The sequence below is a fragment of the Saccoglossus kowalevskii genome, chromosome 4 (assembly GCF_978046115.1).
Source record: "Saccoglossus kowalevskii chromosome 4, keSacKowa6.1, whole genome shotgun sequence".
In the NCBI taxonomy this organism is placed as follows: domain Eukaryota; kingdom Metazoa; phylum Hemichordata; class Enteropneusta; family Harrimaniidae; genus Saccoglossus; species Saccoglossus kowalevskii.
The window spans coordinates 46,288,284-46,315,920 of NC_140644.1; the positions used below are offsets into that span (position 1 = coordinate 46,288,284).

General features: G+C 38.9%; 1 protein-coding gene across 1 annotated transcript in view; it reads left to right on the forward strand.

The window, feature by feature from the left end:
* Window positions 1-27,637, forward strand: part of LOC100367722 (phosphopentomutase-like) — a 177,860-nt gene that overhangs the window by 15,226 nt on the left and 134,997 nt on the right. The window contains exons 3-6 of the mRNA XM_085498186.1: window positions 1,381-1,448; window positions 4,289-4,377; window positions 14,747-14,831; window positions 17,761-17,868. Coding sequence (XP_085354312.1) covers window positions 1,381-1,448; window positions 4,289-4,377; window positions 14,747-14,831; window positions 17,761-17,868 — 350 coding nt within the window. The remainder of the gene's footprint in view (window positions 1-1,380; window positions 1,449-4,288; window positions 4,378-14,746; window positions 14,832-17,760; window positions 17,869-27,637) is intronic.

A 27,637-nucleotide genomic window follows, 5' to 3' on the forward strand; every position in this document is an offset into this window, starting at 1 on the left:
GTCAGGTAGGACATCTAAAACAATGACATGTATGTATAATCAGGTAGGACATCTAAAACAATGACATGTATGTATAGTCAGGTAGGACATCTAAAACAATGACCTGTATGTATAGTCAGGTAGTACATCTAAAACAATGACATGTATGCATAGTCAGGTAGTACATCTAAAACAATGTTCTGTATGTATAGTCAGGTAGGACATCTAAAACAATGACATGTATGTATAGTCAGGTAGGACATCTAAAACAATGACATGTATGTATAGTCAGGTAGGACATCTAAAACAATGTTCTGTATGTATAGTCAGGTAGGACATCTAAAACAATGACATGTATGTATAGTCAGGTAGGACATCTAAAACAATGACATGTATGTATAGTCAGGTAGGACATCTAAAACAATGACCTGTATGTATAGTCAGGTAGTACATCTAAAACAATGACATGTATGCATAGTCAGGTAGTACATCTAAAACAATGTTCTGTATGTATAGTCAGGTAGGACATCTAAAACAATGACATGTATGTATAGTCAGGTAGGACATCTAAAACAATGACATGTATGTATAGTCAGGTAGGACATCTAAAACAATGACCTGTATGTATAGTCAGGTAGTACATCTAAAACAATGACATGTATGCATAGTCAGGTAGTACATCTAAAACAATGACATGTATGTATAGTCAGGTAGAACATCTAAAACAATGATCTGTATGTATAGTCAGGTAGGACATCTAAAACAATGACATGTATGTATAGTCAGGTAGTACATCTAAAACAATGACATGTATGTATAGTCAGGTAGAACATCTAAAACAATGATCTGTATGTATAGTCAGGTAGGACATCTAAAACAATGACATGTATGTATAGTCAGGTAGGACATCTAAAACAATGACATGTATGTATAGTCAGGTAGTACATCTAAAACAATGACATGTATGCATAGTCAGGTAGTACATCTAAAACAATGACATGTATGTATAATCAGGTAGGACATCTAAAACAATGACCTGTATGTATAGTCTGGTAGGACATCTAAAACAATGACATGTATGTATAGTCAGGTAGGACATCTAAAACAATGACCTGTATGTATAGTCAGGTAGTACATCTAAAACAATGACATGTATGCATAGTCAGGTAGTACATCTAAAACAATGACATGTATGTATAATCAGGTAGGACATCTAAAACAATGACCTGTATGTATAGTCTGGTAGGACATCTAAAACAATGACATGTATGTATAGTCAGGTAGGACATCTAAAACAATGACATGTATGTGTAGACTGATTTGTGTATAGAATAGATGCCTTGTTTGTGTACAATGTACATATACCAGTATGTAATAAACTCGTATGGTTGTCATTGACAGGTCTACGAGCTCCAATGGGTGTTGGCTTCTCACGGATGAATGACCTAACGGTGATACAGAGTACTCAGGTAATGAATGACCTACCGTTAAAATCCTATTATTAACCGCATACCTAATAGTAACCGCACCCCCGATTTCGGCTTCAGTGTTAAAGAGTTCTCAACAAAAATTGAAAACATGAAAAGTACCTATTACTAACCGCACCCCCAATTCAACAAGACCGTGACCGACTTTGTTTCAACGAGCTGGTACATTGTTCCTAATCCTATTCATTTGTTTCGACAACGTGCCTACAAATATTCACACCTCTTAATTATTCAGTAGTGTTACGATGTCAAACACGCAGTGAAACTGCTTTTGTCTTGTGACAACTTTTGTCAATACTCCTTATGAATACGTCCGTGTGTTGCAAGTTTTCGACAATGAGCTGTTCTCACCGAAAAACTGTTAAATTCTTTTTCAATGCTCAGTTTATCTTTCGAAAACAACTAATTTCTTGATTTAAAAAAAAAGTCATGTCGTTTTACCATGGAAATCAAAGCCAAAAGATCGCACTACATTATCGGTAAATCGCTTCCGGGTTTCGTTCACCATGAAGTCGGTGACCTGTCATTAACATATTTAAATGACTAAGGTAATTTGAACACGTGGGCACCATCCAGCATTTTGATTGATTAATTGGCGACTTGACCAACTCGGTCAAGTAATGTCTCGTGTGCATTCAAACTATATGGCGGATGTCGCATCGATCGCTTACATGTGACCGAAATAATTCGTTTACAGTGAAACTAAGTTGAATTTTACTTGCATTTGATAACAATTCAACGAATTTATTTTTCGTGCATTGTTATAATCACTACTGAGTAATAATCAACAATTTCAACAGTTCGAAAACAAGTAAGTTATTCACTTGTGAGCCGAAGCATGGCCGGATTGCGTTACCGTACCCGCGGTACCGTACTTTTTTAGTGCCGTATCATGATCATTTTCTACTAAGCAATGCATTAATGTTTGTTTTTATTTGAAACTCCTGTCAGAATATACTTTCCGTTACGAAGAAAATAAAAAAAAATACATATTACATTAAATATATCGAGTATTTTTTTTCATGTGAACAGTGACGTGAGGCTTATCACTCTTCCCTGACATCTAAATTGCAGTTACGCTTATATTCAAAAGATTGTACGGTGTATTGTTTGTTTTGTGCGAGTGATGTGGAAAAAAAATGACCACGCCCATTTAGTGATTGCAATATGTCCCTAATATAAACCGAACTTGAGCTGTTGATCCCAATTTTTTATTTGATACATTGTAATATAAACCGCGGTTTATAATGGGATTTTAAAGGTAATAGTGATACAGAGTACTCAGGTAATCAATGACCTAACAGTGATACAGAGTACTCAGGTAATCAATGACCTAACAGTGATACAGAGTACTCAGGTAATCAATGACCTAACAGTGATACAGAGTACTCAGTTAATGAATGACCTAATAGTGATACAGAGTACTCAGTTAATGAATGACTTAACAGTGATACAGAGTACTCAGTTAATGAATGACTTAACAGTGATACAGAGTACTCAGGTAATGAATGACTTAACAGTGATACAGAGTACTCAGTTAATGAATGACCTAACAGTGATACAGAGTACTCAGTTAATGAATGACTTAACAGTGATACAGAGTACTCAGTTAATGAATGACCTAACAGTGATACAGAGTACTCAGGTAATGAATGACCTAACAGTGATACAGAGTACTCAGGTAATGAATGACTTAACAGTGATACAGAGTACTCAGGTAATGAATGACCTAACAGTGATACAGAGTACTCAGTTAATGAATGACCTAACAGTGATACAGAGTACTCAGTTAATGAATGACTTAACAGTGATACAGAGTACTCAGTTAATGAATGACCTAACAGTGATACAGAGTACTCAGGTAATGAATGACCTAACAGTGATACAGAGTACTCAGGTAATGAATGACTTAACAGTGATACAGAGTACTCAGGTAATGAATGACTTAACAGTGATACAAAGTACTCAGTTAATGAATGACCTAACAGTGATACAGAGTACTCAGTTAATGAATGACCTAACAGTGATACAGAGTACTCAGTTAATGAATGACCTAACAGTGATACAGAGTACTCAGGTTATGAATGACTTAACAGTGATACAGAGTACTCAGGTAATGAATGACTTAACAGTGATACAGAGTACTCAGGTAATGAATGACTTAACAGTGATACAGAGTACTCAGGTAATGAATGACCTAACAGTGATACAGAGTACTCAGTTAATGAATGACCTAACAGTGATACAGAGTACTCGGGTAATGAATGACTTAACAGTGATACAGAGTACTCGGGTAATGAATGACCTAACAGTGATACAGAGTACTCAGGTAATGAATGACTTAACAGTGATACAGAGTACTCAGGTAATGAATGACTTAACAGTGATACAGAGTACTCAGTTAATGAATGACCTAACAGTGATACAGAGTACTCAGTTAATGAATGACCTAACAGTGATACAGTGTACTCAGGTTATGAATGACCTAACAGTGATACAGAGTACTCAGTTAATGAATGACTTAACAGTGATACAGAGGACTCGAGTGAAATGACTTAACAGTGATACAGAGGACTCGAGTGAAATGACTTGTGCTATGCACTAAGCTTACCATAATCAGTATAAATCTGTGAGAATCTGTGACTTGTTTATAATGTAATTGGAGTTCACAAAAATACTGTAGGAGAATTCAAATGTTGTTTGCAGCATTGTGAATCTAAGTTCTAATAATTGTAGCCATTTCAGTTGGAGTTTTTCACAGGATTAGAAAAAAAATAAAATGATAACTTTGCATTTATGTAACCTTGTATGGTTGATTGCAGGGAGTTCTTCGACATCTGCAATCAACGTGTACAGCACTCACTTCTAAAGGTGTGGTTATAAGCTATGATCACAGATATAATAGTAAAAGGTAAAATGACTTATATCATGCAGCATCCGTTATCTTCACCATTGTAAATAGATTATTGGCTTTGCCGAGTATGGCCACATCCCAGACATACATGAACTGGTTCCATTCAAAATTGGTACACATGCGATGTACTCAGTATTACTCAGGCATTTTTTACTTGCGTATGCAAAGCACTGAATGGGCATGTATATCTGTGTGTGTCTTTCCTGTTGATATCTCTATTAATCAATGCAAACTCTGTACATAGGTGCTCTGGGACAATGCCCAGACCTGAATAGATTTGATATTTGACATATTCGATATTCCACACAAGATGAGTGTGGTGGGGGATGTGGACGGGTGGCATACCATGCTAGATGAGTGTGGTGGGGGATGTAGACGGGTGGCATACCATACTAGATGACAGTGTGGTGTGGGATGTAGAAGGGTGGCATACCACACTAGATGAGCTTGGTGTGGGATGTAGAAGGGTGGCATACCATGCTAGATGACAGTGTGGTGTGGGATGTAGACATGTGGCATAGCATACAAGATGAGTGTGGTGTGGGATGTAGACAGGTGGCACACCATGCTAGATGACAGTGTGGTGTGGGATGTAGAAGGGTGGCATACCATACTAGATGACAGTGCGGTGTGGGATGTAGAAGGGTGGCACACCATGCTAGATGACAGTGTGGTGTGGGATGTAGAAGGGTGGCATACCATACTAGATGACAGTGCGGTGTGGGATGTAGAAGGGTGGCATACCATACTAGATGACAGTGTGGTGTGGGATGTAGAAGGGTGACATACCATACTAGATGACAGTGCGGTGTGGGATGTAGAAGGGTGGCATACCATACTAGATGAGTGTGGTGTGGAATGTAGAAGGGTGGCATACCATACTAGATGAGTGTGGTGTGGGATGTAGACAGGTGACATACCAAACTAGATGACAGTGTGGTGTGGGATGTATACAAGTGGCATACCATACTAGATGAGTGTGGTGTAGGATGTAGACATGTGGCATATCATACTAGATGAGTGTGGTGTGGGATGTAGAAGGGTGGCATACCATACTAGATGACAGTGTGGTGTGGGATGTAGAAGGGTGGCATACCATACTAGATGACAGTGCGGTGTGGGATGTAGAAGGGTGGCATACCATACTAGATGTGTGGTGTGGAATGTAGAAGGGTGGCATACCATACTAGATGAGTGTGGTGTGGGATGTAGACAGGTGGCATACCAAACTAGATGACAGTGTGGTGTGGGATGTATACAAGTGGTATACCATACTAGATGAGTGTGGTGTAGGATGTAGACATGTGACATAGCATACTAGATGAGTGTGGTGTGGGATGTAGAAGGGTGGCATACCATACTAGATGAGTGTGGTGTGGGATGTAGAAGGGTGGCATACCATACTAGATGAGTGTGGTGTGGGATGTAGAAGGGTGGCATACCATACTAGATGAGTGTGGTGTGGAATGTAGAAGAGTGGCATACCAAACTAGATGAGTGTGGTGTGGAATGTAGAAGGGTGGCATACCATACTAGATGAGTGTGGTGTGGGATGTAGAAGGGTGGCATACCATACTAGATGAGTGTGGTGTGGAATGTAGAAGGGTGGCATACCATACTAGATGACTGTGGTGTGGGATGTAGAAGGGTGGCATACCATACTAGATGAGTGTGGTGTAGGATGTAGACATGTGACATAGCATACTAGATGAGTGTGGTGTGGGATGTAGAAGGGTGGCATACCATACTAGATGAGTGTGGTGTGGGATGTAGAAGGGTGGCATACCATACTAGATGAGTGTGGTGTGGGATGTAGAAGGGTGGCATACCATACTAGATGAGTGTGGTGTGGAATGTAGAAGAGTGGCATACCAAACTAGATGAGTGTGGTGTGGAATGTAGAAGGGTGGCATACCATACTAGATGAGTGTGGTGTGGGATGTAGAAGGGTGGCATACCATACTAGATGAGTGTGGTGTGGAATGTAGAAGGGTGGCATACCATACTAGATGACTGTGGTGTGGGATGTAGAAGGGTGGCATACCATACTAGATGACAGTGCGGTGTGGGATGTAGAAGGGTGGCATACCATACTAGATGAGTGTGGCGTGGGATGTAGACAGGTGGCACACCATGCTAGATGACAGTGTGGTGTGGGATGTATTTAGATGGCATACCATACTATACTAGATGAGTGTGGTGTAGGATGTAGACATGTGACATAGCATACTAGATGAGTGTGGTGTGGAATGTAGAAGGGTGGCATACCATACTAGATGAGTGTGATGTGGAATGTAGAAGGGTGGCATACCATACTAGATGAGTGTGGTGTGGGATGTAGACAGGTGGCATACCAAACTAGATGACAGTGTGGTGTGGGATGTATACAAGTGGTATACCATACTAGATGAGTGTGATGTAGGATGTAGACATGTGACAGCATACTAGATGAGTGTGGTGTGGGATGTAGAAGGGAGGCATACCATACTAGATGAGTGTGGTGTGGAATGTAGAAGGGTGGCATACCATACTAGATGAGTGTGGTGTGGAATGTAGAAGGGTGGCATACCATACTAGATGAGTGTGGTGTGGAATGTAGAAGGGTGGCATACCATACTAGATGAGTGTGGTGTAGGATGTAGACATGTGACATGTGACATAGCATACTAGATGAGTGTGGTGTGGGATATAGAAGGGTGGCATACCATACTAGATGAGTGTGGTGTGGAATGTAGAAGGGTGGCATACCATACTAGATGAGTGTGGTGTGGAATGTAGAAGGGTGGCATACCATACTAGAGGAGTGTGGTGTGGGATGTAGAAGGGTGGCATACCATACTAGATGAGTGTGGTGTGGGATGTAGACAGGTGGCACACCATGCTAGATGACAGTGTGGTGTGGGATGTATTTAGATGGCATACCATACTAGATGAGTGTGGTGTAGGATGTAGACATGTGACATAGCATACTAGATGAGTGTGGTGTGGAATGTAGAAGGGTGGCATACCATACTAGATGAGTGTGGTGTGGGATGTAGAAGGGTGGCATACCATACTAGATGAGTGTGGTGTGGAATGTAGAAGGGTGGCATACCATACTAGATGAGTGTGGTGTGGAATGTAGAAGGGTGGCATACCATACTAGATGAGTGTGGTGTGGAATGTAGAAGGGTGGCATACCATACTAGATGAGTGTGGTGTGGAATGTAGAAGGGTGGCATACCATACTTGATGAGTGTGGTGTGGGATGTAGAAGGGTGGCATACCATACTAGATGACAGTGCGGTGTGGGATGTAGACAGGTGGCATACCATACTAGATGAGTGTGGTGTGGAATGTAGAAGGGTGGCATACCATACTAGATGAGTGTGGTGTGGAATGTAGAAGGGTGGCATACCATACTAGATGAGTGTGGTGTGGGATGTAGACAGGTGGCATACCAAACTAGATGACAGTGTGGTGTGGGATGTATACAAGTGGTATACCATACCAGATGAGTGTGGTGTGGAATGTAGAAGGGTGGCATACCATACTAGATGACAGTGCGGTGTGGGATGTAGACAGGTGGCATACCATACTAGATGAGTGTGGTGTGGAATGTAGAAGGGTGGCATACCATACTAGATGAGTGTGGTGTGGAATGTAGAAGGGTGGCATACCATACTTGATGAGTGTGTTGTGGGATGTAGAAGGGTGGCATACCATACTAGATGAGTGTGGTGTGGAATGTAGAAGGGTGGCATACCATACTAGATGAGTGTGGTGTGGAATGTAGAAGGGTGGCATACCATACTAGATGAGTGTGGTGTGGAATGTAGAAGGGTGGCATACCATACTAGATGAGTGTGGTGTGGAATGTAGAAGGGTGGCATACCATACTAGATGAGTGTGGTGTGGGATGTAGAAGGGTGGCATACCATACTAGATGACAGTGCGGTGTGGGATGTAGACAGGTGGCATACCATACTATATGAATGTGGTGTGGAATGTAGAAGGGTGGCATACCATACTAGATGAGTATGGTGTGGAATGTAGAAGGGTGGCATACCATACTAGATGAGTGTGGTGTGGGATGTAGACACGTGGCATACCAAACTAGATGACAGTGTGGTGTGGGATGTATACAAGTGGTATACCATACTAGATGAGTGTGGTGTAGGATGTAGACATGTGACATAGCATACTAGATGACAGTGTGGTGTGGGATGTTGAAGGGTGGCATACCATACTAGATGAGTGTGGTGTGGAATGTAGAAGGGTGGCATACCAAACTAGATGAGTGTGGTGTGGGATGTAGACAGGTGGCATACCATACTAGATGAGTGTGGTGTGGGATGTAGACAGGTGGCATACCAAACTAGATGAGTGTGGTGTGGGATGTATACAAGTGGTATACCATACTAGATGAGTGTGGTGTAGGATGTAGACATGTGACTTAGCATACTAGATGAGTGTGGTGTGGGATGTAGAAGGGTGGCATACCGTACTAGATGAGTGTGGTGTGGAATGTAGAAGGGTGGCATACCATACTAGATGAGTGTGGTGTGGAATGTAGAAGGGTGGCATACCATACTAGATGAGTGTGGTGTAGAATGTAGAAGGGTGGCATACCATACTAGATGAGTGTGGTGTGGGATGTAGACAGGTGGCATACCAAACTAGATGAGTGTGGTGTGGGATGTATACAAGTGGTATACCATACTAGATGAGTGTGGTGTAGGATGTAGACATGTGACTTAGCATACTAGATGAGTGTGGTGTGGGATGTAGAAGGGTGGCATACCGTACTAGATGAGTGTGGTGTGGAATGTAGAAGGGTGGCATACCATACTAGATGAGTGTGGTGTGGAATGTAGAAGGGTGGCATACCATACTAGATGAGTGTGGTGTGGAATGTAGAAGGGTGGCATACCATACTAGATGAGTGTGGTGTGGGATGTAGACAGGTGACATACCAAACTAGATGACAGTGTGGTGTGGGATGTATACAAGTGGCATACCATACTAGATGAGTGTGGTGTAGGATGTAGACATGTGGCATATCATACTAGATGAGTGTGGTGTGGGATGTAGAAGGGTGGCATACCATACTAGATGACAGTGTGGTGTGGGATGTAGAAGGGTGGCATACCATACTAGATGACAGTGCGGTGTGGGATGTAGAAGGGTGGCATACCATACTAGATGTGTGGTGTGGAATGTAGAAGGGTGGCATACCATACTAGATGAGTGTGGTGTGGGATGTAGACAGGTGGCATACCAAACTAGATGACAGTGTGGTGTGGGATGTATACAAGTGGTATACCATACTAGATGAGTGTGGTGTAGGATGTAGACATGTGACATAGCATACTAGATGAGTGTGGTGTGGGATGTAGAAGGGTGGCATACCATACTAGATGAGTGTGGTGTGGGATGTAGAAGGGTGGCATACCATACTAGATGAGTGTGGTGTGGGATGTAGAAGGGTGGCATACCATACTAGATGAGTGTGGTGTGGAATGTAGAAGAGTGGCATACCAAACTAGATGAGTGTGGTGTGGAATGTAGAAGGGTGGCATACCATACTAGATGAGTGTGGTGTGGGATGTAGAAGGGTGGCATACCATACTAGATGAGTGTGGTGTGGAATGTAGAAGGGTGGCATACCATACTAGATGACTGTGGTGTGGGATGTAGAAGGGTGGCATACCATACTAGATGAGTGTGGTGTAGGATGTAGACATGTGACATAGCATACTAGATGAGTGTGGTGTGGGATGTAGAAGGGTGGCATACCATACTAGATGAGTGTGGTGTGGGATGTAGAAGGGTGGCATACCATACTAGATGAGTGTGGTGTGGGATGTAGAAGGGTGGCATACCATACTAGATGAGTGTGGTGTGGAATGTAGAAGAGTGGCATACCAAACTAGATGAGTGTGGTGTGGAATGTAGAAGGGTGGCATACCATACTAGATGAGTGTGGTGTGGGATGTAGAAGGGTGGCATACCATACTAGATGAGTGTGGTGTGGAATGTAGAAGGGTGGCATACCATACTAGATGACTGTGGTGTGGGATGTAGAAGGGTGGCATACCATACTAGATGACAGTGCGGTGTGGGATGTAGAAGGGTGGCATACCATACTAGATGAGTGTGGCGTGGGATGTAGACAGGTGGCACACCATGCTAGATGACAGTGTGGTGTGGGATGTATTTAGATGGCATACCATACTATACTAGATGAGTGTGGTGTAGGATGTAGACATGTGACATAGCATACTAGATGAGTGTGGTGTGGAATGTAGAAGGGTGGCATACCATACTAGATGAGTGTGATGTGGAATGTAGAAGGGTGGCATACCATACTAGATGAGTGTGGTGTGGGATGTAGACAGGTGGCATACCAAACTAGATGACAGTGTGGTGTGGGATGTATACAAGTGGTATACCATACTAGATGAGTGTGATGTAGGATGTAGACATGTGACAGCATACTAGATGAGTGTGGTGTGGGATGTAGAAGGGAGGCATACCATACTAGATGAGTGTGGTGTGGAATGTAGAAGGGTGGCATACCATACTAGATGAGTGTGGTGTGGAATGTAGAAGGGTGGCATACCATACTAGATGAGTGTGGTGTGGAATGTAGAAGGGTGGCATACCATACTAGATGAGTGTGGTGTAGGATGTAGACATGTGACATGTGACATAGCATACTAGATGAGTGTGGTGTGGGATATAGAAGGGTGGCATACCATACTAGATGAGTGTGGTGTGGAATGTAGAAGGGTGGCATACCATACTAGATGAGTGTGGTGTGGAATGTAGAAGGGTGGCATACCATACTAGAGGAGTGTGGTGTGGGATGTAGAAGGGTGGCATACCATACTAGATGAATGTGGTGTGGGATGTAGACATGTGACATGTGACATAGCATACTAGATGAGTGTGGTGTGGGATATAGAAGGGTGGCATACCATACTAGATGAGTGTGGTGTGGAATGTAGAAGGGTGGCATACCATACTAGATGAGTGTGGTGTGGAATGTAGAAGGGTGGCATACCATACTAGAGGAGTGTGGTGTGGGATGTAGAAGGGTGGCATACCATACTAGATGAGTGTGGTGTGGGATGTAGACAGGTGGCACACCATGCTAGATGACAGTGTGGTGTGGGATGTATTTAGATGGCATACCATACTAGATGAGTGTGGTGTAGGATGTAGACATGTGACATAGCATACTAGATGAGTGTGGTGTGGAATGTAGAAGGGTGGCATACCATACTAGATGAGTGTGGTGTGGGATGTAGAAGGGTGGCATACCATACTAGATGAGTGTGGTGTGGAATGTAGAAGGGTGGCATACCATACTAGATGAGTGTGGTGTGGAATGTAGAAGGGTGGCATACCATACTAGATGAGTGTGGTGTGGAATGTAGAAGGGTGGCATACCATACTAGATGAGTGTGGTGTGGAATGTAGAAGGGTGGCATACCATACTTGATGAGTGTGGTGTGGGATGTAGAAGGGTGGCATACCATACTAGATGACAGTGCGGTGTGGGATGTAGACAGGTGGCATACCATACTAGATGAGTGTGGTGTGGAATGTAGAAGGGTGGCATACCATACTAGATGAGTGTGGTGTGGAATGTAGAAGGGTGGCATACCATACTAGATGAGTGTGGTGTGGGATGTAGACAGGTGGCATACCAAACTAGATGACAGTGTGGTGTGGGATGTATACAAGTGGTATACCATACCAGATGAGTGTGGTGTGGAATGTAGAAGGGTGGCATACCATACTAGATGACAGTGCGGTGTGGGATGTAGACAGGTGGCATACCATACTAGATGAGTGTGGTGTGGAATGTAGAAGGGTGGCATACCATACTAGATGAGTGTGGTGTGGAATGTAGAAGGGTGGCATACCATACTTGATGAGTGTGGTGTGGGATGTAGAAGGGTGGCATACCATACTAGATGAGTGTGGTGTGGAATGTAGAAGGGTGGCATACCATACTAGATGAGTGTGGTGTGGAATGTAGAAGGGTGGCATACCATACTAGATGAGTGTGGTGTGGAATGTAGAAGGGTGGCATACCATACTAGATGAGTGTGGTGTGGAATGTAGAAGGGTGGCATACCATACTAGATGACAGTGCGGTGTGGGATGTAGACAGGTGGCATACCATACTATATGAATGTGGTGTGGAATGTAGAAGGGTGGCATACCATACTAGATGAGTGTGGTGTGGAATGTAGAAGGGTGGCATACCATACTAGATGAGTGTGGTGTGGAATGTAGAAGGGTGGCATACCATACTTGATGAGTGTGGTGTGGGATGTAGAAGGGTGGCATACCATACTAGATGAGTGTGGTGTGGAATGTAGAAGGGTGGCATACCATACTAGATGAGTGTGGTGTGGAATGTAGAAGGGTGGCATACCATACTAGATGAGTGTGGTGTGGAATGTAGAAGGGTGGCATACCATACTAGATGAGTGTGGTGTGGGATGTAGAAGGGTGGCATACCATACTAGATGACAGTGCGGTGTGGGATGTAGACAGGTGGCATACCATACTATATGAATGTGGTGTGGAATGTAGAAGGGTGGCATACCATACTAGATGAGTGTGGTGTGGAATGTAGAAGGGTGGCATACCATACTAGATGAGTGTGGTGTGGGATGTAGACACGTGGCATACCAAACTAGATGACAGTGTGGTGTGGGATGTATACAAGTGGTATACCATACTAGATGAGTGTGGTGTAGGATGTAGACATGTGACATAGCATACTAGATGACAGTGTGGTGTGGGATGTTGAAGGGTGGCATACCATACTAGATGAGTGTGGTGTGGAATGTAGAAGGGTGGCATACCAAACTAGATGAGTGTGGTGTGGGATGTAGACAGGTGGCATACCATACTAGATGAGTGTGGTGTGGGATGTAGACAGGTGGCATACCAAACTAGATGAGTGTGGTGTGGGATGTATACAAGTGGTATACCATACTAGATGAGTGTGGTGTAGGATGTAGACATGTGACTTAGCATACTAGATGAGTGTGGTGTGGGATGTAGAAGGGTGGCATACCGTACTAGATGAGTGTGGTGTGGAATGTAGAAGGGTGGCATACCATACTAGATGAGTGTGGTGTGGAATGTAGAAGGGTGGCATACCATACTAGATGAGTGTGGTGTAGAATGTAGAAGGGTGGCATACCATACTAGATGAGTGTGGTGTGGGATGTAGACAGGTGGCATACCAAACTAGATGAGTGTGGTGTGGGATGTATACAAGTGGTATACCATACTAGATGAGTGTGGTGTAGGATGTAGACATGTGACTTAGCATACTAGATGAGTGTGGTGTGGGATGTAGAAGGGTGACATACCATACTAGATGAGTGTGGTGTAGGATGTAGACATGTGGCATATCATACTAGATGAGTGTGGTGTGGGATGTAGAAGGGTGGCATACCATACTAGATGACAGTGTGGTGTGGAATGTAGAAGGGTGGCATACCATACTAGATGAGTGTGGTGTGGAATGTAGAAGGGTGGCATACCATACTAGATGAGTGTGGTGTGGGATGTAGACAGGTGGCATACCAAACTAGATGACAGTGTGGTGTGGGATGTATACAAGTGGTATACCATACTAGATGAGTGTGGTGTAGGATGTAGACATGTGGCATATCATACTAGATGAGTGTGGTGTGGGATGTAGAAGGGTGGCATACCATACTAGATGACAGTGTGGTGTGGGATGTATACAAGTGGTATACCATACTAGATGAGTGTGTTGTGGGATGTACAAGGGTGGCATACCATACTAGATGTCAGTGTGGTGTAGGATGTAGACAGGTGGCATACCATTCTAGATGAGTGTGGTGTGGGATGTAGACAGGTGGCACACCATGCTAGATGACAGTATGGTGTGGGATGTAGACAGGTGGCATACCATGCTAGATGACAGTGCGGTGTGGGATGTATTTAGTTGGCATACCATACTAGATGAGTGTGGTATGGGATGTAGAAGGGTGGCATACCATACTAGATGACAGTGTGGTGTGGAATGTAGAAGGGTGGCATACCATACTAGATGAGTGTGGTGTGGGATGTAGACAGGTGGCATACCATGCTAGATGAGTGTGGTGTAGGATGTAGACATGTGACATAGCATACTAGATGACAGTGTGGTGTGGGATGTATTCAGGTGGCATACTATACTAGATAAGTGTGGTGTGGGATGTAGAAGGGTGGCAAACCATCTGTCTTGCGGATTTATGCTTTATTTACTGTTGCCCAATGAGACATTATTACTGAATCTTATTTGTTATTAATTCTGTCATTTTTTAATCTTGTTTTTTAGGTTTGCTGAATTGACAGCCTGTATATTTTTACATGCCACGGTTCCTGTTTATTTATTTTCTTCAATCACACCAACTCCATTTGTGGTACGTTATTAATTGAAAATATTCGTCTGCTCCCATATCCTACTTGCAAGGTCCAAGTGTTACAAGCTCTCCCAATTTTCTGTGCACCTTTCAGTCAATTTGTAACTTTTCTACTACTATCTCAACAATCACTTGTTAGATTTCTATGAAACTTCGAACACAAGTCTCTTTTCAGACACTGTTGGAAAAAGGAGCTTAATTTTCTGGGTTTATGTCCATTGATCCGGAGTCGTTTCTCAGACACTTATTGACCAGTCTGATTCAAACTTTTCACAAAGTATATCTTACTCATAAAGTTACTTAAAACATATACATCTTTCATGGTTTATAATTGACACAGTCTCAAATAACTTGACTTGTATTCATTAGGTTATTTTCTTTTATTTTCTAGACTGCATATGCAGTCCACACCTTGCTCTATCATCATCAGATTAAAGTAAAGGTGTATGTGGGAGAAAATGTTTTTTTTTTTTCTTGTAGTTACAATAAGATGAACAGATTTTTTCCGCGTTAAAATTTTGCTAAAATAAAAACATTTGACATAGAAATGCATGTAAGTGAACAGAATGAGGACATTTATACTGTTCATTTTGTGGTTTAATACAGAATTATAATCAGCATTTTTAGCTCTGCTGTCGATAAAGTTGACGCAGAGGAGCTGTTCATATTACTGATTGTCCGTCGTCGTCCATTGTCGTCGTCAACTTTACAATTTCAACTTCTTTTTCAAAACCGCCAGAATGTTTTCAAATTTGATATGCAAGTACCTTGGATGGTTCTTTCTCAGATTTGTTCATTTCAAGGGCAATTGCTTTGATATTACATATATAGGTACTACATGTGGACCTCTCTCAGATTTGTTCATTTTGTAATGATATCTTTAATTCTCTAATTTTGGTGAATATTTTTGTCATTTTTGGTAAAAAGTGATATTTACGACTTCTTGTTAAAAACCAATAGTTCAATTGCTTTGATATTACATATATAGATACTACATGTAGACCTTTCTCAGATTTGTTCATTTTGTGATGATATCTTCAATTCTCTAATTTTGGTGAATATTTTTGTCATTTTTGGTAAAAAGTGATATTTTCGACTTCTTGTTAAAAACCAAAAATTCAATTGCTTTGATATTACATATATAGATACTACATGTAGACCTTTCACAGATTTGTTCATTTCGTGATGATATCTTTAATTCTCTAATTTTGGTGAATATTTTTGTAATTTTTGGTAAAAAGTGATATTTTCGACTTCTTGTTAAAAACCAAAAATTCAATTGCTTTGATATTACATATATAGATACTACATGTAGACCTTTCTCAGATTTGTTAATTTTGTGATGATATCTTCAATTCTCTAATTTTGGTGAATATTTTTGTAATTTTTGGTAAAAAGTGATATTTTCGACTTCTTGTTAAAAACCAAAAATTCAATTGCTTTGATATTACATATATAGATACTACATGTAGACCTTTCTCAGATTTGTTCATTTTGTGATGATATCTTCAATTCTCTAATTTTGGTGAATATTTTTGTAATTTTTGGTAAAAAGTGATATTTTCGACTTCTTGTTAAAAACCAATAGTTCAATTGCTTTGATATTACATATATAGATACTACATGTAGACCTTTCTCAGATTTGTTCATTTCGTGATGATATCTTTAATTCTCTAATTTTGGTGAATATTTTTGTCATTTTTGTTAAAAAGTAATATTTTCGACTTCTTATTAAAAACTGTAAGTGCGATTGTTTTGATATTACATATATAGGTACTACATGTGGACCTCTCTCAGATTTGTTCATTTTGTGATGATATCTTCAATTCTCTAATTTTGGTGAATATTTTTGTAATTTTTGGTAAAAAGTGATATTTTCGACTTCTTGTTAAAAACCAAAAATTCAATTGCTTTGATATTACATATATAGATACTACATGTAGACCTTTCACAGATTTGTTCATTTCGTGATGATATCTTCAATTCTCTAATTTTGGTGAATATTTTTGTCATTTTTGGTAGAAAGTGATATTTTCGACTTCTTGTTAAAAACTGTAAGTCCGATTGCTTTGATACTATACATATTGTTTATTTTCTAATGATGTCTTCAGTTCTTTAATTAAAATGTGCATTGCTAACAGCGGAGCTATCTCAGCTGATAGGCTGCTTGTTTACTTCTTGTTAAAAACCGCAAGTCCAATTGCTTTGATATTACATATATAGATACTACTTGAGGACTTTTCTCAGATTTGTTCACTTCGTGATGATATCTTCAATTCTCTAATTTTGGTGAATATTTTTGTCATTTTTGGTAAAAAGTGATATTTTCGACTTCTTGTTGAAAACAGTAAGTCTGATTGCTTTGATATTATATATATAGGTACTACAGGTAGACCTCTCTCAGATTTGTTCATTTGATGATGATATCTTCAATTCTCCAATTTTAATGATTATTTTTGACAATTTTGGTAAAAAGTGATATTTTCAATTTCTTGTTGAAAACAGCAAGTCTGATTGCTTTGATACTATACATATTGTTCATTTTCTAATGATATCTTCAGTTCTTTAATTGAAATGTGCATTGCTAACAGCGAAGCTATCTCAGCCGACAGGCTGCTTGTCTATAGTTCACAGTCACTAAACAGATTGGCGACTATGTTATTAACAATGACATGTCTTCTGTTTCATGAATTAGACTGCTTTCAGATAAGTCACTAACAGTGGAGTCCACAGACTGTTTGTCTAACATCTCTTTGATTGTTCAGTTTTTTTGTGCCACAAATTTTTGAGTACAATAAAGACATTCATACTGTACATGTATGTGGTGATTCTTCATCAAATGTAAATAGTTATATTTTCTATTATACACTTTATTAAAATAATTAATGCAGAGAATTTAATGTTTGTCGGTTTCATTTAATTTTTATAGCCATATGCCGTGGTCAAGTATGATTGTGCTTGTGGCATCATGATAACACCATCCCATAATCCCAAAGAAGATAATGGATATAAGGTATTCTGGGAAAATGGAGCCCAGGTTAGTCTTTGAATTACTAGCCCAATTGCTTTGATATTCAATATAGGTTGACCTCTCAGATTTTTTTTAATTTTATGAAGTAAATTACCATATTTAGTTCCACAGCAAAGCTGTTCATATTACTGATATATTACTGATTGTCCGTCGTCGTTGTCTGTCATCGCATGTCAGCGTCCGCTGTTGTCAACTTTTCAATTTCAACGTCTTCTTAAGAAACGCAGGTCAGAATGTTTTCAAATTTGATATGTGTCTAGGATGGTTCTTTCTCAGATTTGTTCATTTCATGTCAAAATCTCAAATTCTCTATTTTTGTTGAATATTTTTGGTAATAACTTATATTTTCGACTCTTGTTTAAAAGCGCCAGTCCGATTGCTTTGATATTGCATATATAGGTACTACATGTGGACCTCTCTCAGATTTGTTCATTTCGTGATGATACCTTCAATTCTCTAATTTTGGTGAATATTTTTGTAATTTTTTGCTCCGCTGTCGACAAAGTCGACACAGCAGAACTGTTCATATTACTGATTGTTTGTCGCCGTCGTCGTCGGCGGCGTCAACTTTCAACTTCTTCTTTGAAACCGCAAGTCAGAATGTTTTCAAATTTGATATGCAAGTACTTTGGATGGTTCTTTCTCAGATTTGTTCATTTCATGTCAAAATCTCAAATTCTCTATTTTTGGTAAAAAGTGATATTTTCAACTTCTTGTAAAAAAAAACCTAAAGTCCGATTACTTTGATATTACATATATAGGTACTACATATGCACCTCTCTCAGATTTGTTCATTTCGTGATGATATCTTTAATTATCTAATTTTGGTGAATATTTTTGGTAAAAAGCGATATTTTTGACTTGTTAAAAACCACAAGTGCAATTGCTTTGATATTACATATATAGGTACATGTACTACATGTGGACCACTCTCAGATTTGTTCATTTCATGATGATTTCTTCAATTCTTTAATTTTGATGAATATTTTTGTCATTTTTAGTAAAAAGTGATATTTTCGACTTCTTGTTAAAAACCACAAGTCCAATTGCTTTGATATTACATATATAGGTACTACATGTGGACCTCTCTCAGATTTTTTTATTTTGTAATGATATCTTCAATTCTCACAGTGCAGTGGTCTGTATCCGGTACTAATGTCACAGTGCATTGGTCTATATACTGATGTCACAGTGCATTGGTCTATGTACTAATGATGTCACACTATGTTGGCCTATATGTTACAGTACATTGGTCTATATACTGATGTCACAGTGCATTGGTCTATATACTAATGATGTCACACTATGTTGGTCTATATGTTACAGTACATTGGTCAATATACTGATGTCACAGTGCATTGGTCTATATACTAATGATGTCACACTATGTTGGTCTATATGTTACAGTACATTGGTCAATATACTGATGTCACAGTGCATTGGTCTATATACTAATGATGTCACACTATGTTGGTCTATATGTTGCAGTACATTGGTCTATATACTGATGTCACTGTGCATTGGTCTATATACTAATGATGTCACACTATGTTGGTCTATATACTAATTATGTCACACTATGTTGGTCTATATACTAATGATGTCACACTATGTTGGTCTATATGTTACAGTACATTGGTCTATATACTGATGTCACAGTGCATTGGTCTATATACTAATGATGTCACACTATGTTGGTCTATACACTAATGATGTCACAGTGCATTGGTCTATATACTAATGATGTCACAGTGCATTGGTCTATATACTAATGATGTCATAGTGCATTGGTCTATATACTAATTATGTCACAGTACATTGGTCTATACACTAATGATGTCACAGTACATTGGTCTATACACTAATGATGTCACAGTACATTGGTCTATACACTAATGATGTCACAGTACATTGGTCTATACACTAATGATGCCACAGTGCAGTGGTCTATACACTAATGATGTCACAGTACATTGGTCTACACACTAATGATGTCACAGTACATTGGTCTATACACTAATGATGTCACAGTGCATTGGTCTATACACTAATGATGTCACAGTGCATTGGTCTATATACTAATGATGTCACAGTGCAGTGGTCTATATCCGGTACTAATGATATCACAGTGCATTGGTCTATATACTGTCACAGTACATTGGTCTATATACTAATGATGTCACAGTGCATTGGTCTATACACTAATGATGTCACACTATGTTATTCTCTATGTTACAGTACATTGGTCTAAATACTGATGTCACAGTACATTGGTCTATATACTGATGTCACAGTACATTGGTCTATACACTAATGATGTCACAGTACATTGGTATATATACTGTCACAGTACATTGGTCTATATACTAATGATGTCACAGTGCATTGGTCTATACACTAATGATATCACAGTGCATTGGTCTATACACTAATGATGTCACAGTACATTGGTCTATACACTAATGATGTCACACTATGTTGGTCTATATGCTACAGTACATTGGTCTGTATACTGATGTCACAGTGCATTGGTCTATATACTAATGATGTCACACTATGTTGGTCTATATGTTACAGTACATTGGTCTATATACTGATGTCACAGTACATTGGTCTATACACTAATGATGTCACACTATGTTGGTCTATATGTTACAGTACATTGGTCTATATACTGATGTCACAGTACATTGGTCTATACACTAATGATGTCACACTATGTTGGTCTATATGCTACAGTACATTGGTCTGTATACTGATGTCACAGTTCATTGATCTATATACTAATGATGTCACACTATGTTGGTCTATATGTTACAGTACATTGGTCTATATACTGATGTCACAGTGCATTGGTCTATACACTAATGATGTCACACTATGTTGGACTATATGTTGCAGTACATTGGTCTATATACTGATGTCACAGTGCATTGGTCTATATACTAATGATGTCACAGTGCAGTGGTCTATATCCGGTACTAATGATATCACAGTGCATTGGTCTATATACTGTCACAGTACATTGGTCTATATACTAATGATGTCACAGTGCATTGGTCTATACACTAATGATGTCACACTATGTTATTCTATATGTTACAGTACATTGGTCTATATACTGATGTCACAGTACATTTGTCTATACATTAATGTCACAGTACATTGGTCTATACATTAATGATGTCACAGTACATTGGTCTATACACTAATGATGTCACAGTACATTGGTCTATACACTAATGATGTCACAGTGCAGTGGTCTATACACTAATGATGTCACAGTACATTGGTCTATACACTAATGATGTCACAATGCATTGGTCTATACACTAATGATGTCACAGTACATTGGTCTATACACTAATGATGTGACAGTACATTGGTCTATACACTAATGATGTCACAGTACGTTGGTCTATACACTAATGATGTCACAGTACATTGGTCTATACACTAATGATGTCACAGTACATTGGTCTATACACTAATGATGTCACAGTACATTGGTCTATACACTAATGATGTCACAGTACATTGGTCTATACACTAATGATGTCACAGTACATTGGTCTATACACTGATGATGTCACAGTACATTGGTCTATACACTAATGATGTCACAGTACATTGGTCTATACACTAATGATGTCACAGTACATTGGTCTATACACTAATGATGTCACAGTACATTGGTCTATACACTAATGATGTCACAGTACATCGGTCTATACACTAATGATGTCACAGTACATTGGTCTATACACTAATGATGTCACAGTACATTGGTCTATACACTAATGATGTCACAGTGCAGTGGTCTATATCCAGTACTAATGATATCACAGTGCATTGGTCTATATACTGTCACAGTACATAGGTCTATATACTAATGATGTCACAGTGCATTGGTCTATACACTAATGATGTCACACTATGTTGGTCTATATGTTACAGTACATTGGTCTATATACTAATGTCACAGTGCATTGGTCTATACACTAATGATGTCACACTATGTTGGACTATATGTTGCAGTACATTGGTCTATATACTGATGTCACAGTGCATTGGTCTATATACTAATGATGTCACAGTGCAGTGGTCTATATCCGGTACTAATGATATCACAGTGCATTTGTCTATATACTGTCACAGTACATTGGTCTATATACTAATGATGTCACAGTGCATTGGTCTATACACTAATGATGTTACACTATGTTGGTCTATATGTTACAGTACATTGGTCTATATACTGATGTCACAGTGCATTGGTCTGTATACTGATGTCACAGTGCATTGGTCTATATACTAATGATGTCACACTATGTTGGTCTATATGTTACAGTACATTGGTCTATATACTGATGTCACAGTGCATTGGTCTGTACACTAATGATGTCACACTATGTTGGACTATTTGTTGCAGTACATTGGTCTATATACTGATGTCACAGTGCATTGGTCTATATACTAATGATGTCACACTATGTTGGTCTATATGTTACAGTACATTGGTCTATATACTGATGTCACAGTGCATTGGTCTGTACACTAATGATGTCACACTATGTTGGACTATATGTTGCAGTACATTGGTCTATATACTGATGTCACAGTGCATTGGTCTATATACTAATGATGCCACACTATGTTGGACTATATGTTGCAGTACATTGGTCTATATACTGATGTCACAGTGCATTGGTCTATACAATGTATACTAATGATGTCACACTATGTTGGTCTATACACTAATGATGTGACAGTACATTGGTCTATACACTAATGATGTCACAGTACGTTGGTCTATACACTAATGATGTCACAGTACATTGGTCTATACACTAATGATGTCACAGTACATTGGTCTATACACTAATGATGTGACAGTACATTGGTCTATACACTAATGATGTCACAGTACATTGGTCTATACACTAATGATGTCACAGTACATTGGTCTATACACTAATGATGTCACAGTACATTGGTCTATACACTAATGATGTCACAGTGCAGTGGTCTATATCCAGTACTAATGATATCACAGTGCATTGGTCTATATACTGTCACAGTACATAGGTCTATATACTAATGATGTCACAGTGCATTGGTCTATACACTAATGATGTCACACTATGTTGGTCTATATGTTACAGTACATTGGTCTATATACTAATGTCACAGTGCATTGGTCTATACACTAATGATGTCACACTATGTTGGACTATATGTTGCAGTACATTGGTCTATATACTGATGTCACAGTGCATTGGTCTATATACTAATGATGTCACAGTGCAGTGGTCTATATCCGGTACTAATGATATCACAGTGCATTTGTCTATATACTGTCACAGTACATTGGTCTATATACTAATGATGTCACAGTGCATTGGTCTATACACTAATGATGTCACACTATGTTGGTCTATATGTTACAGTACATTGGTCTATATACTGATGTCACAGTGCATTGGTCTGTATACTGATGTCACAGTGCATTGGTCTATATACTAATGATGTCACACTATGTTGGTCTATATGTTACAGTACATTGGTCTATATACTGATGTCACAGTGCATTGGTCTATATACTAATGATGTCACACTATGTTGGTCTATATGTTACAGTACATTGGTCTATATACTGATGTCACAGTGCATTGGTCTGTACACTAATGATGCCACACTATGTTGGACTATATGTTGCAGTACATTGGTCTATATACTGATGTCACAGTGCATTGGTCTATACAATGTATACTAATGATGTCACAGTGCATTGGTCTATATACTAATGATGTCACACTATGTTGGTCTATATGTTACAGTACATTGGTCTATATACTGATGTCACAGTACATTGGTCTATATACTGATGTCACAGTACATTGGTATATATACTAATGATGTCACTATGTTGGTCTATATGCTACAGTACATTGTTCTGTATACTGATGTCACAGTTCATTGGTCTATATACTAATGATGTCACACTATGTTGGTCTATATGTTACAGTACATTGGTCAATATACTGATGCCACAGTGCATTGGTCTATATACTAATGATGTCACAGTACATTGGTCTATACACTAATGATGTCACAGTGCATTGCTCTATACACTAATGATGTCACAGTGCATTGGTCTATACACTAATGATGTCACAGTACATTGGTCTATACAATAATGATGTCACAGTGCATTGGTCTATACACTAATGATGTCACAGTGCATTGGTCTATATACTAATGATGTCACAGTACATTGGTCTATACACTAATGATGTCACAGTACATTGGTCTATACACTAATGATGTCACAGTACATTGGTCTATACACTAATGATGTCATAGTACATTGGTCTATGCACTAATGATGTCACAATGCATTGGTATATACACTAATGATGTCACAGTACATTGGTCTATACACTAATGATGTCACAGTACATTGGTCTATACACTAATGATGTCACAGTACATTGGTCTATACACTAATGATGTCACAGTACATTGGTCTATACACTAATGATGTCACAGTACATTGGTCTATATACTGATGTCACAGTACATTGGTCTATACACTAATGATGTCACACTATGTTGGTCTATATGTTACAGTACATTGATCTATATACTGATGTCACAGTGCATTGGTCTATACACTAATGATGTCACACTATGTTGGACTATATGTTGCAGTACATTGGTCTATATACTGATGTCACAGTGCATTGGGTTATACAATGTATACTAATGATGTCACAGTGCATTGGTCTATATACTAATGATGCCACACTATGTTGGTATATATGTTACAGTACATTGGTCTATATACTGATGTCACAGTGCATTGGTCTATATACTAATGATGTCACACTATGTTGGTCTATATGTTACAGTACATTGATCTATATACTGATGTCACAGTGCATTGGTCTATACACTAATGATGTCACACTATGTTGGACTATATGTTGCAGTACATTGGTCTATATACTGATGTCACAGTGCATTGGGTTATACACTAATGATGTCACAATACATTGGTCTATACACTAATGATGTCACAATACATTGGTCTATACACTAATGATGCCACAGTACATTGGTCTATACACTAATGATGCCACAGTACATTGGTCTATACACTAATGATGTCACAGTGCAGTGGTCTATACACTGATGATGTCACAGTTCATTGGTCTATACACTAATGATGTCACAGTGCATTGGAGTATATACTAATGATGTCACACTATGTTGGTCTCTATGTTACAGTACATTGGTCTATATACTGATGTCACAATACCTTGGTCTATACACTAATGATGTCACAGTACATTGGTCTATACACTAATGATGTCACATTACATTGGTCTATACACTAATGATGTCACAGTACATTGGTCTATACACTAATGATGTCACAGTACATTGGTCTATACACTAATGATGTCACAATGCATTGGTCTATACACTAATGATGTCACAGTACATTGGTCTATACACTAATGATGTCACAGTACATTGGTCTATACACTAATGATGTCACAGTGCAGTGGTCTATACACTAATGATGTCACAATACATTGGTCTATACACTAATGATGTCACAGTACATTGGTCTATACACTAATGATGTCACAGTGCAGTGGTCTATACACTGATGATGTCACAGTTCATTGGTCTATACACTAATGATGTCACAATGCATTATTCTATACACTAATGATGTCACAATGCATTGGTCTATACACTAATGATGTCACAGTACATTGGTCTATACACTAATGATGTCACAGTACATTGGTCTATACACTAATGATGTCACAGTACATTGGTCTATACACTAATGATGTCACAATGCATTGGTCTATACACTAATGATGTCACAGTACATTGGTCTATACACTAATGATGTCACAGTACATTGGTCTATATACTAATGATGTCACACTGTGTTGGTCTATATGTTACAGTACATTGGTCTATATACTGATGTCACAGTGCATTGGTCTATATACTAATGATGTCACACTATGTTGGTCTATATGTTGCAGTACATTGGTCTATATACTGATGTCACAGTGCATTGGTCTATATACTAATGATGTCACAGTGCATTGGTCTATATACTAATGATGTTACACTATGTTTTTCTATATGTTACAGTGCATTGGTCTATATACTGATGTCACAGTGCATTGGTCTATATACTAATGATGTCACACTATGTTGGTCTATATGTTACAGTACATTGGTCTATATACTGATGTCACAGTGCATTGGTCTATATACTAATGATGTCACACTATGTTGGTCTATATGTTACAGTACATTGGTCTATACACTAATGATGTCACAGTACATTCGTCTATACACTAATGATGTCACAGTACATTGGGCTATACACTAATGATGTCACAGTACATTGGTCTATACACTAATGATGTCACAGTACATTGGTCTATACACTAATGATGTCACAGTACATTGGTCTATACACTAATGATGTCACAGTACATTGGTCTATACACTAATGATGTCACAGTACATTGGTCTATACACTAATGATGTCACAGTACATTGGTCTATACACTAATGATGTCACAGTACAATGGTCTATACACTAATGATGTCACAGTACATTGGTCTATACACTAATGATGTCACAGTACATTGGTCTATACACTAATGATGTCACAGTACATTGGTCTATACACTAATGATGTAACAGTACATTGGTCTATACACTAATGATGTAACAGTACATTGGTCTATACACTAATAATGTCACAGTACATTGGTCTATACACTAATGATGTCACAGTACATTGGTCTATACACTAATGATGTCACAATGCATTGGTCTATACACTAATGATGTCACAATGCATTGGTCTATACACTAATGATGTCACAGTACATTGGTCTATACACTAATGATGTCACAGTACATTGGTCTATATACTAATGATGTCACACTGTGTTGGTCTATATGTTACAGTACATTGGTCTATATACTGATGTCACAGTGCATTGATCTATATACTAATGATGTCACACTATGTTGGTCTATATGTTGCAGTACATTGGTCTATATACTGATGTCACAGTGCATTGGTCTATATACTAATGATGTCACAGTGCATTGGTCTATATACTAATGATGTCACACTATGTTTTTCTATATGTTACAGTACATTGGTCTATATACTGATGTCACTGTGCATTGGTCTATATACTAATGATGTCACACTATGTTGGTCTATATGTTACAGTACATTGGTCTATATACTGATGTCACAGTGCATTGGTCTATATACTAATGATGTCACACTATGTTGGTCTATAAGTTACAGTACATTGGTCTATACACTAATGATGTCACAGTACATTCGTCTATACACTAATGATGTCACAGTACATTGGGCTATACACTAATGATGTCACAGTACATTGGTCTATACACTAATGATGTCACAGTACATTGGTCTATACACTAATGATGTCACAGTACATTGGTCTATACACTAATGATGTCACAGTACATTGGTCTATACACTAATGATGTCACAGTACATTGGTCTATACACTAATGATGTCACAGTACATTGGTCTGTACACTAATGATGTAACAGTACATTGGTCTATACACTAATAATGTCACAGTACATTGGTCTATACACTAATGATGTCACAGTACATTGGTCTGTACACTAATGATGTAACAGTACATTGGTCTATACACTAATAATGT